The sequence below is a fragment of the Psammomys obesus genome, unplaced genomic scaffold, assembly GCF_907164565.1.
Source record: "Psammomys obesus unplaced genomic scaffold, mPsaObe1.curated_primary_1811, whole genome shotgun sequence".
Lineage (NCBI taxonomy): Eukaryota > Metazoa > Chordata > Mammalia > Rodentia > Muridae > Psammomys > Psammomys obesus.
The window spans coordinates 1118986-1131871 of NW_026593982.1; the positions used below are offsets into that span (position 1 = coordinate 1118986).

Below are 12886 nucleotides of genomic sequence, written 5' to 3' on the forward strand. Positions count from 1 at the left end.
CTCAATAGCCATTATCCTGGCTAGCTCCACCCGCCTCTTCTCATCCCCTGAAGTCACCTCCACCCTTCCCACTTTTGGCATCACGGACAATTCTCCTGTGGGTCTCTAATTCACAGCAACATCTGAAGCAGAGCCAGGCATCTCTCTGCTGAGGACTGCTAATGCAACTGCAGCTTGGCCATTGCCTAGCAACCAAGCTGCTTCTGGTGCTTCTCCTCCCTCCTTCCTCCTCCCTCCTCCTCTGCTCCTGGCAGACACCCAGACACCCACATACTCATGGAAGAAGCTGGGAAGACTGCGTGGGAGGTGCTGGCCATAAAATCCGCGATCTGTCGTAGGGCCCAGATGTTGGAGGAGTTGTTGCCCTTCTTCATCTGCTCCTGGATGAGGCCTTCCAGCTCCTCCCTGAAAGACTGCAGCAGGCCAAGGGGTTGGTGCCCAGTTCATTATGGAGGGCTGGGAGCCCAGCAGGTCCTCACAAAAGGCTAAGTCCCCACAGGTGTCCAGGGATTGGTGCCCAGCTCCTCACAGGAGGACTGAGAACCCTGCAGGTCTCTAGGAACTGAGGCCTCAGCAAGTTCCTTGGGGCTGGTCTCTGAGCTCTGCACAGAGAATGATCTCCACCCACTCCCTTCCTGCAGTAAGTCTCCAGAGGGCCTGGTCCTCTAGCTCTTCAGTGAGGGCTGAGGACCTGAGGGATCCCCTCAGGCAGGCTTACTAGGGCCTCTGGTGCCTCCTCAGATTGTTGGGTGGTAATCAAAGAGACTCTGGTAGTGGGCCTGGGACCCCTTTTCTGTGGGGGTAGACCAGGTTCCAGCTCCCTCCTATATGAGTGATGGCCAAGGCCATACCAGGCATGGCAGGACTTCACTTCAGAGATAATTAACTGACTGAGAAAGTGTGCCACCCTCCCTCCCCATTGGATAGGAGGAGAGTGAGAGGGAGTAGAGAATGTCTGCAGTGTTGTACTACATCAAACTGCTTTCAGCCCACTACTTTGTGAACATCTTATCATGCTGGCCAGATGGCAGGAGGAAACATGAGAGGAACAGGAACTACACGATGCTGAGGAGCCTATGAACGGGAATACAGAAGTAGGGGTCCTGAATCCCCTATCCTGCCTTACTCACTAACCATGGTTGGTGCTGTTCTACTCTGCTACCCCTCCTGGTGATTCTCTGGGTGTCTAGGGGGTCCTTCACCCTAAGGTCTTTAAGTACCTGCTATCTTCCTCCAGGCCCCTGACACATGCCACAAAAGCTGTAGGCTCATTCCCTCCCATTCTTCTAAGCAGTCTGTGTGCTGGCTCCTAGAGAAAACTGCCCACAGACCATGGGATATCTTATTCCAAAAGGCCCTGAAGAAGCCAGTTTCCTCGCTGGGCTTCCCAGCCTATGTCCTACAGAGCCACATGTGCTAACCTCCTACTTTTCCCCACCTCTCTCTCTTGCTCTTCTTCGCTACCTGAGGTGAGGTCCAAAAGCACTCTCACCTCCTCAGACAGCCATCTTTTCAGTATAGTGCCTGCCTTGGGAATGAGCTCTGAGGCCCTGTGAGGCAGGTACCAACCCACCCTGGTCTAGAGACTCAGAAGTGTCTGCATCAGGCTGGTTCCTGTTCCATCACTCCTCTTACCTCACTTCCTCAACCCTGGATGAACATTCAGATTCTGCTCACTCTACAGTGAGCAGGATACTCCATGATGCTCAGCGAAGGGAACCGTAGGCCAGCCCTATGGAGACCCAGTCAGCTTACAACTATTTGTTGCCTGTTGCGGAAAGGAGGACTAGAAACCAAAGCTCAGATATAGCATAGAAAACTGGGGCAGGGGCCTTGTCTCTCTGCCGCTTCCTGAACCAGAATTTATATACACCCCCCAGGCTTGCTCTTGACCAGTGATTGGGGTTGGGGGAGTCAAATACCCACATGGCCAGGCCCATCTTGTTCAGCAAGCATAAACTGCCAACACCCTAAATGAGGGAGCCACTGGTCTTTCGGGTCTCTGGGAAGTCGGCCCTCCCTGCCCTGCCCACTCACAGGGCTCTGCAGGATCATGGTGACTCGCTTCTTTTGCTCCATGAGGTTGAAGTCCTGTCGCAGGTCAGCTGCACGGTTGCGAAGACGCAGGTACTCAGGGTCATCTTCAGAGAACCGGTCAAAGTAGTGCTGCCCTTGAGAGGGTGGCGGTGAGGCCGCCTCGGGGACTGTGTCCTCACTCATGTTCCTGTGAAGGCTTCAATCCACTCCTAGAAGCCTGTAGAAGAAGAACAGGGTGAGCACAGGCTGTGCTGCTAATAGGCCAACTGCTTGCTGAGGCAGAGGGTGGTGTGATTCACCATGGCCTGTGGCTATTTCCAGGTGAGGAGGCAGGTCAGCCTCCCGGGTTATGACCCATAGGGGCTGTTATGCACCATCAGGTTCTGGGCAAACAAGGCTCCAGCTTAACTGGCCACACTGGGGTGTAGAGGAGGCTTCCTAGGTGAAGTGGAAATATGGCCTGCAAACCTTCCCAAGTCTTTCTGTGTTGAGTTCCAACAGAGTAGGGCGGAAGCTATTCCAGTACCTATGGGCGCTTTAGTAAAATGCTGAATTCATCGAAGTGGACTGGAGTACAGTTCATAGTGAAAAGTACTTGCCTAGCACATCCAGAAACTGGTTGGGATCTGTGCCCAGCATCCTGAACAAACTATATAAATATCCTTTTCTTTTTGTAGGCCTCCTCAAAAGCTATGGTCAATAAATTCACAAAAGGGCACTGCTGTCAGGAACCAGGGATGCAGCTCAGTTGGTAGAGTGTTTGCCTAGCAAGGCCCACATACACACATATTGCATAAATAGGGTATGATGGCACATACCTACAATCCCAGTATTCAGGAGGTAGAGATAGGAGATTCAGGAGTCAAAGTCAAGTGTAGCCTGTGCTACATGAGACTGTCTTTTAAAAAGCCCAGCAATAGGCACCATCTGACTGGTCTTATGGAGCAGATGTTTGAGAACAGGAGATGAGGAGATGAGGGATGAGGGGTCGGGAGTCAGGAAAGAATGTAGAGGAGGAAGGGGGAGAGGAGGGAAAATCTCTCAAAACAGATTTGGCAGGGTGCAAAAAATATGCAGAGTACCTGGGGACATCCACACACAGTCGTTTCTTTCATCTAAGTCAGGGTGTCTGCCCTTGGGCTTCTCTAAGCCACAGTAATCTATTCAAGCTCACAAATGAGTTATACCAAAAATTAACAAAGTGAAACACCTCACTGTGTTTTAAATAAGTCTATGATTTTGTGCTGGATCTGCCCATAGCTGTCCTGGGCCTCATATATCTTCTAAATGGAGAGAGAGGCCTAGGGCTAGGGGTCATTTCAGATGAGCAGGTCTGGACTGGAAATCAGACCGATACCTGCACTTTGAACAGCTCTGTCCCTTGACACCTGCATGAGCTCAGTGGGTCTCTTTCCCTCTCTGCCTTGTCTTATCCATCTCTCATTGAGGGGTGAACAGAATGACCACTGGGCTCCCTTCCAGCTCAGACTGTACATGGTTGTGAAAGTTGGAGACAGAAAGATCCATGTAGAAGAGACAGAAGGACAGAGGATCTGGGTGTCCTGGGGCAAGGGAACATCTTGCCTCCCCATCATCCCTGGCGGCCAGTGATGAACACTGTGTGCCTCCACTCTGCTCCCATACAGCTCATCCCTGGACCTTTGGGGTAAGAAGGAATGAGAAGACAGGTGCAGAGGAGACCTTCCAGCCAAGCTATGAAGACATGAACAGGACAGCAGACTCTCTGGACTGCAGCCAGAAGCCTCCCATGGGTCCTGCCCACTCAGCTGCCAGGGATCTAGCCAATCTCCACAGCACTTTCAGAGCCCTAAGCCTTGGGTGTTTTTGAAATAAAAGGAAGCATCCCTGCCCCATGCATATGGACCTGGGGTGATCATGGATATATGAGCTACCTACATCCCAACAGACATCCTTGCAGGACTCTAGGCCATCAGTTCTTTCTACGTCCCCCATCCTGGAATGTTGTGGCCCATCACAGCTGATCCAGAGCCCTTCTGACTTCAGTACATTCTGTCTATCAGAAAGACACTGGTCCACAGCTTTCTGCCACGACTGTCTGCCTTCTGACTATGGTTCCAGCTCCCCTAAGGATGGCTCTGTCTGCAAGAAACAGGGATTCTGTGAAGTAAGGCATCCTTTCTGTTACTCCCTTTTACAGTGCTGGAAGTTACCTGCAGATGGCTTAGTGGGTAAAGGTGGCAATGCTGAAACACCATTTGGGTTCAAATCTCTGCAATGCCACTTAGAAGCTGTGTGGTCTTTGGCCAGTTCACCTAACTGCACCGAGCATCAGCTAAGGGATAGCAAAGTTTGTGCATGTGAATTCTTAAGACAGGGCCTGGTAGGTGGCAAACTGGGACAAAGTCTTTGTCTTTGGTCTTACTAGGTGCCACTAAGCGGGCGCAATCTCCTCCCATTAGTAACTTCATGAGGAGAGGCTGTGATTCATCAGTAAGCAGGTGCACACTAAATAACTATAATGAAATGTTTTAGCCCAAGAAGTCATTTTAGTCCTGAGCTCTATTAGGACAAGGAACACAGATAAGAAAATGATGCATCAGATCTTAGGGGCTGTTAAGTTCTCTGGGCCAAGATGGTGGAAGCAAGCCTCTGGAATTCTAACCCAGTTCCTTCACCAAGCTTCGAAACTTTCGTGGAATTTGTTAAATGTCCAAAAGATAGGATTTGTTGTTGTTGTTTCTCATCATGAACTTCTTTCAAGGAAACCTGAGTTTGTACCAAAATAGGTGAGTCCTATGGGCCCCTAGATAGCTTCCAGAGAGAGTCTGGCCACCCAGAAAGACCAGTCCTGGAATACAATGAGAAGTTAAGGGTTCCTGGTCTATACCATAAACATGGACACACACACAAACACTCTCTCTCTCTCTCTCTCTCTCTCTCTCTCTCTCTGTCTCATTCTCTCTCCCCATGACTCTCTCTCCCTTCTAGAGATTGAGTTTCACCAAAGGACATGCCTCTGTGTTAAAGCTCCCTGACTTAAGAACACCTCTCTGTACACTGGGGTGTGAGGATGCATCCTGGTTGGTGAAGAGAAAAGGTCCACATTAGATCCTTCATGTGTGTCTCTTCTAACATGGCTATCCCTGACCTAGATCTACGGTAATACCATGACTGCAAACACAGCATTTTGGCTTGTTTTTAGAGTCATTCCAATGAATTATTGGATCTGAGGATGGGATCTGCTCATATGCTTCTAGCCTTGCCAGAAAGAAGGAGGAGTGGTTTGAGGCTCCATCTCTGGTGCCCATAGGGTGGTCTTGTTACCTTAGCCATGTGATCCTTTGGCAAAATGAGACTGAGGGTCCAGGCAACTTCTACTCCCCAGGATGTTTTTTATACTCAGGCCCTCTCCATGTGGTGGGTGCTACTGTCCTCAATTTCAGATAAAGGAAAAAGCCTGAGAGGTCACCTTTCTTGTCTGAGATCTCACAGGCAGTGTTTACTCAGCTGGACCCTGTCTAGCCCAGGCCCTTACTCCTCTACTCCTTCCCACCACCCTGTCCCCAATACCTATCAAGCCATGGACCACTCACCAGTGGGCTGAACCAGGCCTGTCCAGTCTCTGTCTTCAGTGCCAGATCTTCACAACTAGGAGGGCTGGCACAGCCACACTTCACACAGGCAGGTAGGAGCTGCAGGCAAAAGTGTACACGTCAGTACCTCAGCCACACTGATCTCCACTGAGGCTCTTCACCTCACTTATCCACAGATGCTCAGACCCACTTAGAAATGATCTGGAAATGAGTGTTTAAAAGCTTACATGACTACTGACAGGGTAAGAAGGCTCAGTGGCCTATATAACTGGAATCAAACTTCCTTTAAAACACCATTTCCTGAGTGCAGGCTGAGGGCGGAGGGAGGAAAGGAAGGAAGCAAAGCAGGCAGGGAAAGAGGGAGGAGGGAAGGCCTAGGGAGGAGAGAAAGAGAGGAGAGAGGAAGGAAGAGGGGGGAGCAGAGAGAAGGAAAAAGAGATGAAGACAGGAGGAGGAGGAAGGGAAGAGGTAAGGAAGGAGGATAATGAGGCAGCCACTACAGTTGCTCTGAGAGTGGGAAAAGCAGAGTATGGTGCCAGGAGAGAGGCCTCCTGCCCAAGGCCCTCAAAAACCTTTACTAACAGCCACTGGACTCACAGGTACTAGACTGAGGAATTTTAGGATTGCTCCCCAGAGATGGAAACAGCCTGAAGGATACCACATCCAGGAAAGTCGAAGAGCCTCGACTCCTCGACTACAAAAACTTCACATAGAGTGCAAGGAGGAGAGAACACAGCTAGGATTGGGTGGGTAGAATCATCTAAAGGGCAAAGTTGCTGACATACAACAGACATGGGAAGTCACCCCTGCAAAACCAGGGGCCAAAAATCCTTGAAGATCAGTGGGTGGGATGTGTGTGTGCATGTCATATATGAGTATGTATGCATCTGTGCTCACATATGTCATGCATTCATTCATGTTTTTTCCTCTGTGTGTGTGTGTGTGTAGCTGAGAGCTTTTATTTTCACTTGGAAGTCCTGTTGTCTAGTCTCTAGGTGTTTTGGTGTCCTACCCAGAGCCAGCCTCCCCCATGTGCCCCAAACATGGCTCTGCTCTTTCCTAGTCCTGATGCTGGAGAAGGGGCCTCTCAATGAGGAGCAAGGAGAATGGATTTGGGGGCTCACATGTCTGTGCTCACTGAGACACCCACCTCTGAAGCCCATCCAGTGGCCTGGAGCTTAACATCTTGGTACCCTGTAGTCAAGGGCAGCCCTAAGGTTCAGCCTGCTACTCCAGGGACTGGAAATGCTTCCAAGAGAGCCAGGCTCTGTGTTTGCATGCCTGGCACCAGCTGGCAACTACTGAACAGCGATTTCATTTATTAATTATTTTAGCTACAACAGGGTCATAGCCATTATTACACCCCCACAGCCTTTTCTTCATTGCTTGACCCGTGATGGAGCTGCTGATACTGCTGATTCCCTCCCTAGAACTAGTCCTGCCTCAGAAATGAAAACTCACCAAGATTTGAATTGCTTTGGTCTGAACAGTGCCAGTAAGCTTTACTAAACTGTACAGTAAAGAATTTACCCAAGAAGTGACCAGGAGGCAGGCAGCTGTCTCCCACGACCTGCCTCAGTGCCCCAGAGCTCTATGCCTGGGGTCTTGGTGTCCCCCTGACTAAAGTGAAGTGCCCTGCAGTTCTCATTCATTTCCTGTAGGCCACTACCCTGGTGCAATAACTCTGCTTAAGCACAGACTGCAGCACAGACTGTGCTGGGCTGGAACAGGCAGGAGATTGACACAGCGTAAAGGTGGCTTTGCGTGGGCCGGAGCACTCCCAGCAGCACCGACTCCTATGCCTTCCCAGGACATGCCTCAAGAACTCCCCTGTCTTAGCTAGGATTTCTACTGCTGTGATAAAACACCACTTCTAAAAGCAACTGAAGGAAGTCATCAACACAGAGGCATGAATAGACGCTGCTTTGTGGCTTGCTCACAACCCAGGACCACCAGCCCAGGGTTAGCAACACCCGTAGTGGGCTAGGCCCTCTCACATCAATCATTAATCAAGAAAGTATCCTCCAGACTTGCCTGCAGGCAATCTTGATGGAAGTATTTTCTCAGTTGAGAACTCCTCTTAGCAAATGTTTCTAGCTTGTATTCAGTGGACATAAAACTAACCCAGACATCTTTACATTTTGCTTCCAGACCCCAAAGAGCTGGAAAGCAAAGAGTAGTACGGGCTATAGCACTCAAGTTGGGGGGTAAGAGACACTTGAAACCCTGACACTGCTAGGTGGCTTAGAGAGTCAAAACACCAGGACCACCCACTCTAGGTATGCTGCCAAGCAGAGAGGCACCAAGAATCTCACAGGGGATTCCAGTCTGTGGCTGGAGAAGAGAATGTACACTCAAGAGACAAAAATGCTACTAAAGAACCTTTCCAGGTGTTTTGTTTGTTTGTTTGTAGATCAAGCTGGCCTCGAGTACACAGAGATAAGCTTGCCTCTGCCTCCTGAGTGCTGGGATTACAGGAACCTTTCCAGTTTTAATGACAGCCTTGACATCAGCATGTCCAGTCAACCTTGGCTTTGGCTAGTCCCACTGTGGCCTGGATGTGCCTGTTCTGGGCCCATCTCTCTGTCACACAAGCATCTGCCCCCTAAGCAAACAAGAGAGCAAACCATGACTCCCCCTCTCCTTCTCCTGTAGATTGTAGCCACAAAGATCTAGTTTTATGTTCCTTTGTCTCTGTTCTTTAATGGGAGGCGGCCTGTGTGACCCTTGCTGTCTCCTGACTGCTGCCAACTGGTTGCTGAAGTCACTGATCCAAAATCACAATCACCCCTGCCTGCTATGGTCTTTAATTCCTATTCTTTCAATCAAAACTAGAGTCAAACTGAGATCCTGTTACCAAAAAAGCAGACATTTCTTCCTTTTACCTTTGCCAAATATAAAACTATAATTGTGAATTTGCTTTTAAAACCAAATGCAAGCTCTAAGTTGAATTCAAACTCATTGACACCCACACACACACAAACTTGGGAGCCATGGTACATGTGATCCCAGGCTCTCTCTCCCTCCCTCCCCCCTTCGTCTTGAGAAGAGCACCTATAGAATGAAATCACACCCTGAGATGACATTTAGTATCTGTGCATTCCACTTCCCATCATGCCCTGTTGCTGCTCATAGACCCTCTGGGAAGAGTGGGGTCTTCCAGAACATCTTTCCCTCTTTACCCACTCCTGACACTCAGGTGTTATCTCTCTGTGGACTCTATCCAACTGACTCTATCTTCAGCTGTCAGTCACCTTCTCTTACTTTTTCATTTTTCTTATAACCCAACAGCAACAGCTATTACCCAGAGTTCCTAGCAAGGGGAAGGAGTTGTTTTGGTGTTTCTCTGTTCTGAGTGTTGCACAGGACTGGTGTAAGGTAGGTGCTGGATAAATGCTAACTGCCTAAGCAAACATGTGAATGGTGCACTGGGAAGTAGGTAGTGCCAGCTACAGGCACTTGCTGAAAGTCTCAGGCATGGCACCAGAATCCACATTCACCTCTCCTTAATCCTGCCAAACAGGTCTAAGTCCACAAGCAACACTGACCCCAGGAGCCCAAGAAGCAGGTAATGTCCATACCACACCTCACAATCATCTCACTTTCCAAAAACCCATTCCCCGTACTTTGTCTCCCACAGGACCCTTGTTGGCTCAGGAAGCCCTGGACTCCTGGATGCTCCTTCCGGTATATCCAGGTCTTTGTCCTGCTCTCCACAGCTCCAGGTAAGCTGGGAGCACAGCTGTACTGCAAGTCACTGCCCCTGGCACTTTCCTCTCTGTCTCACCTAGAGCAAGTCCCTCATAGTCCTTGGAGGGTGCGCTGGCTCCCTGAGGCTGGAAAGAACTGAGAAGCTATAAGAAAGAACAGATAGGAGCCCATAGATCCAGCCATCACTAAAATCTAAAGATTAAGCTCTGTGTAGCTTGAGAGGTGGGTGACTATCTCCTAACACTTCACTGGGGTGGCTCCACATCAGAATTGACAGTTGTATGCCTGGCACACAGAGCCGGAACAGCCATGGGCTGCCTTCACACTGCAGGTCACCACTTGCACAAGCTCAGCTGCCCCCTCCCAGGTCAGTTACAGGCAAGGCCAGCCACAGGCACTTGCTGCAGGCCTCGTGCATAGCACTGGAACCCACACTCACCTATTCTCCATCCTGTAGAGTCCCACAAGTGGAAGAGGCAGTGGCTGTGGCCTTGCCGCTGTTTTTCAGAATAGATGTGGGCAGTTAAATAAGAGACTCAGCCACACCCTGCCTGCCATGTCCAGATAAAGGCAGGATCATGGGGACACTTATCAGACTCTCTCACACCATATGATTCTACTTTCTTCCATGTTCCACTTTATAATAACCACTGTGGTTACTTAGGACCAAAGTACTTTTAAAAGACCAGAAAAGAGGAGGAAGAGAGGGGGTAAAATGATGTCGGTCTCCTGAAACCCTGCTGCCGGAAGAAGCTCTTCACTGCTGCATGCCTTGGGCGCACCTGAGTACTGATTTCTGGGTATTCCTGATGCATGCTCTTCTGGAGAGGCCTAGGGGAATGTTGAAAGCTTCTGGCTGAGGGCCTCACATCTGAGGGGCTACTGGAAAAGTTTTCCATCCACCTTCTATTGTGAACAATAGAAAGCACTTCTTCCCATGGGATTGGACTCTTGTTTCCTCTCACTGTGCAGCAATTTGGTCAGGAGCTTCAGAGGCCAGGAGTGAGCAAGAACTGAAACTGGACTCCAGGTCAAGATATCCAGGAGAGGTCAACACCTCCCAGCCATCAGAGAGCCATAGTCAAGAGTGTGTTCTTTGAAAATGAGGGTACATACAACACAGACACTCATGCAGACATGTAGCCAACTGGTCATCTTGATACAGGGCCTGGAAATGAAGGCCCTTGCTCTGTGCTTTTAGGGACAGAGTACTGGAGCATTTTGGGTCCGTGTTTATGAGAATCAAGGTCTTGACTTAGATCTTAGTGATAGACATTATTCAATGCACAGAGCTCTGAAACCCAGAAGCTGTGGGGGCTGGGCCAGGCCTTCTCCTCAGCCTTGCCACAAAGAGCCAGCATCTTGGTTTTCCAAGTGAGGTGTGACTAGATCTGGGGCTCTGAGCTGGTCCATAACAGGGCCTGGGTTTGAATATACCCAAAAGACAGCTTATTGTTTCTTTGTTCCCCCAAATACCCCCCTCAAATTAAGATGAGTAGATGTCATAGACCAAGTAGAATAGTGGTGGTGGTGGTGGTGGTGGTGGTGGTGGTGGTGGTGGTGGTGTAGTAAAAGGAATATGGGAATCAGCCAATGGCCCCAGCCAAACACCAGGCTTTGTATCCAAACATTTAACCTGGGAAGGGGAGTCCAGTTCCTGTTCCTGGCAAACAGGCTCAGAACTGAGCAGGCTCCACCTCAGGGGGAAGTGGCCATTAGGAGACAGGGGTCCAGTAGGCACCTCTGATATTCACGTTGACAAGGTGGGCTTAGGGGTAGCAGGTGGCCATAGATCACCCCCACATGCTACCATGGCTGCTCAGTCACTAAGGTCGATGGAGTCACCTCTGAGCTCTGCTGGACCTGGACTCAAAAACAGTCCTCTCACAAAATATCTAGCCATGTGCCAGGCCATGCCCAGCTGCTGGAGATGTAAGCAGCCAAATCCCCAGTCCCTGCTCTCAAGATTCCTTCTCAGGGGTGGTGTGTAAGTAAGTGGACAGTGGACGGAAACTATGCAATTCCCAACATTGAGGCTCCAACACTGGGCTGTTGATCCCCAAACTAAGTGGCCCTCATGCCTTCACGAGGAGGAAGAGGGGCATGTAGAGTTTGCAGAGATTGGTAGGAACTAGCTTTATACCCACAATCCCTCCAGGGAAAAGGTCTGAAATCTTGGGAACTATGCAGATAAAGACAGAGGCTGAGTGTCCTCTGAGTCACCATGTCTCACCTCTGCTGTCTGGCAATCCATCCAGGCCCTAGGCGGCAGTCACCCTGTCTACCCTTTGCCTTCAGTCAAGAGTGCTAAGGCCCAGAGAAACACACCTTGAAACCCTGACTAAGTACAAACATCACAGAGTCCTTCTGTTTGGCCCAGGGTGGCAGTGCTGCTTGAGGTCCTGTCTCATACCTCTCCCTGCAGAGCCAAGAGCTCCAGGGAGCAGCTTGCCCTAATGCCTTCTGCCACCAACACAGAAAACATCCCTGGCTACCACAGGTGGAAAGAAACACTCTTTTAGGGGAGGTATTTTGTTGTTGTTGTTAAGGTTTGTAATGGGTGGTGTTTTGTTTTGTTTTTCACAAAACGGGCAAAGAGAAAATTGTATTAACACCTTTAAGAGGTAAGAAGTTTTAATATCATGGAGGTATGCGCTTAAAAGGGATTGTGGGGTGTCAAGCATGTCCTTCCTTTGCACCCAGCCATGAGGCAAGCAGTCCCTTTTGTCACAGGCTCATGCCATGGTGTACTATGCTGTCACAGAACCAAAGCAAGGGGACCATTCAGCCATGGGCTGAGCCCTTGACACCTGTGGCCAAAATAAACTTTTCCTCTTTGTAAGCTGAATTAATCTCAAGTGTTTAAGTGCAGTTACAGAGGCAGGCTAACAGTTACTAGGGGTCCAGTAACTCATTCTTTCTCAAATGTTTTCTTTCTTACAGGATGCAGAGGACCAGATGAAACAGTCTGGGCAATGGATGCAACCACCAAATGGAAGGCAGACCATAGAACAACTGATTGGAGTTTCTGAGCCTGATTCAGCAGGCATCCTGCCCAACAAAGTTCTCTCACACATCCCTTTCTCTCTCTGAGACTGCTGCCAGTGAACTCGAGGCTTTTGCTCTCTCCCACTGACTGTGGGATCTCTTTGGGACCCGGGTATCCATGTGTGTACTTATTTTTCCTCTCCCTGGTTGTGGCATTGATATTTTCCTTACCATCTCACTACCCCTCAAGATGATTTTGTTTTTCTTTTACTATAATCTCAGATAAGCTGAAATCAAATCCCCTAAGATACAACCTTGAGGGAAAATAGCTTCCAGCAAAAGTTATCAGGAAGCCACATGCTTTCTGGGAATAACTATGATGACTAATTATCTCAGCCTTCCATACCTCAGGACAATGTCTTCTCTAACAAGGCCTTACTTCATGACCAATCCATTTAGGGGTATAGACATAAAAGAATAAGGATGAAGGAAGCCAGCCCACCTCACTCCCACTTTAGAAATGGGAGCTCCATTTGTGAAAAACTTAAATTCAATTGGGCTCATCTCTAGTGATA

General features: G+C 49.4%; 1 protein-coding gene across 1 annotated transcript in view; it reads right to left on the bottom strand.

The window, feature by feature from the left end:
• The window catches only part of Add2 (adducin 2), a 98947-nt gene that overhangs the window by 35317 nt on the left and 50744 nt on the right, over nucleotides 1-12886 (bottom strand). Inside the window, exons 2-4 of the mRNA XM_055617606.1 lie at nucleotides 5613-5711; nucleotides 2038-2254; nucleotides 275-413 (exon numbers count right to left, since the gene is read on the bottom strand). Coding sequence (XP_055473581.1) covers nucleotides 275-413; nucleotides 2038-2220 — 322 coding nt within the window. The 5' untranslated portion in view covers nucleotides 2221-2254; nucleotides 5613-5711. The remainder of the gene's footprint in view (nucleotides 1-274; nucleotides 414-2037; nucleotides 2255-5612; nucleotides 5712-12886) is intronic.